Source organism: Lupinus angustifolius, chromosome LG05, assembly GCF_001865875.1.
Source record: "Lupinus angustifolius cultivar Tanjil chromosome LG05, LupAngTanjil_v1.0, whole genome shotgun sequence".
NCBI lineage: Eukaryota > Viridiplantae > Streptophyta > Magnoliopsida > Fabales > Fabaceae > Lupinus > Lupinus angustifolius.
In genome coordinates this window covers 20,730,540-20,730,791 of record NC_032013.1, presented here as the reverse complement: position 1 = coordinate 20,730,791, position 252 = coordinate 20,730,540, and the positions used below count along the sequence as shown (strand labels likewise).

At 36.9% G+C, this 252-nt stretch overlaps 1 protein-coding gene across 1 annotated transcript in view; it reads right to left on the bottom strand.

The window, feature by feature from the left end:
* LOC109347062 overlaps positions 80-252 on the bottom strand; it is an 870-nt gene continuing 697 nt past the window's right edge. Inside the window, exon 2 of the mRNA XM_019586793.1 lies at positions 80-101. Coding sequence (XP_019442338.1) covers positions 80-101 — 22 coding nt within the window. The remainder of the gene's footprint in view (positions 102-252) is intronic.

Here is a 252-nt window from a genome sequence, read left to right as displayed (position 1 = left end):
CTCAAACACATCACTCTTGGCCTTGATGAGATAGACCCACATTTTCCTGCTATAGTCATCAATGAAAGATACAAAGTATCTATTCCCACCTAGTGAATTCACTTCAAAAGGTCCACACACATCAGAGTAAACAATATGCAGTAAACCATTGGCTTTGGTTTGAGTATTCTTGTTGAAAGGATTTCTTGTTTGTTTACTGATCATACAGCTATCACATATTGGCAAGTGTGATCTTATTTCAGGTAAACCAGT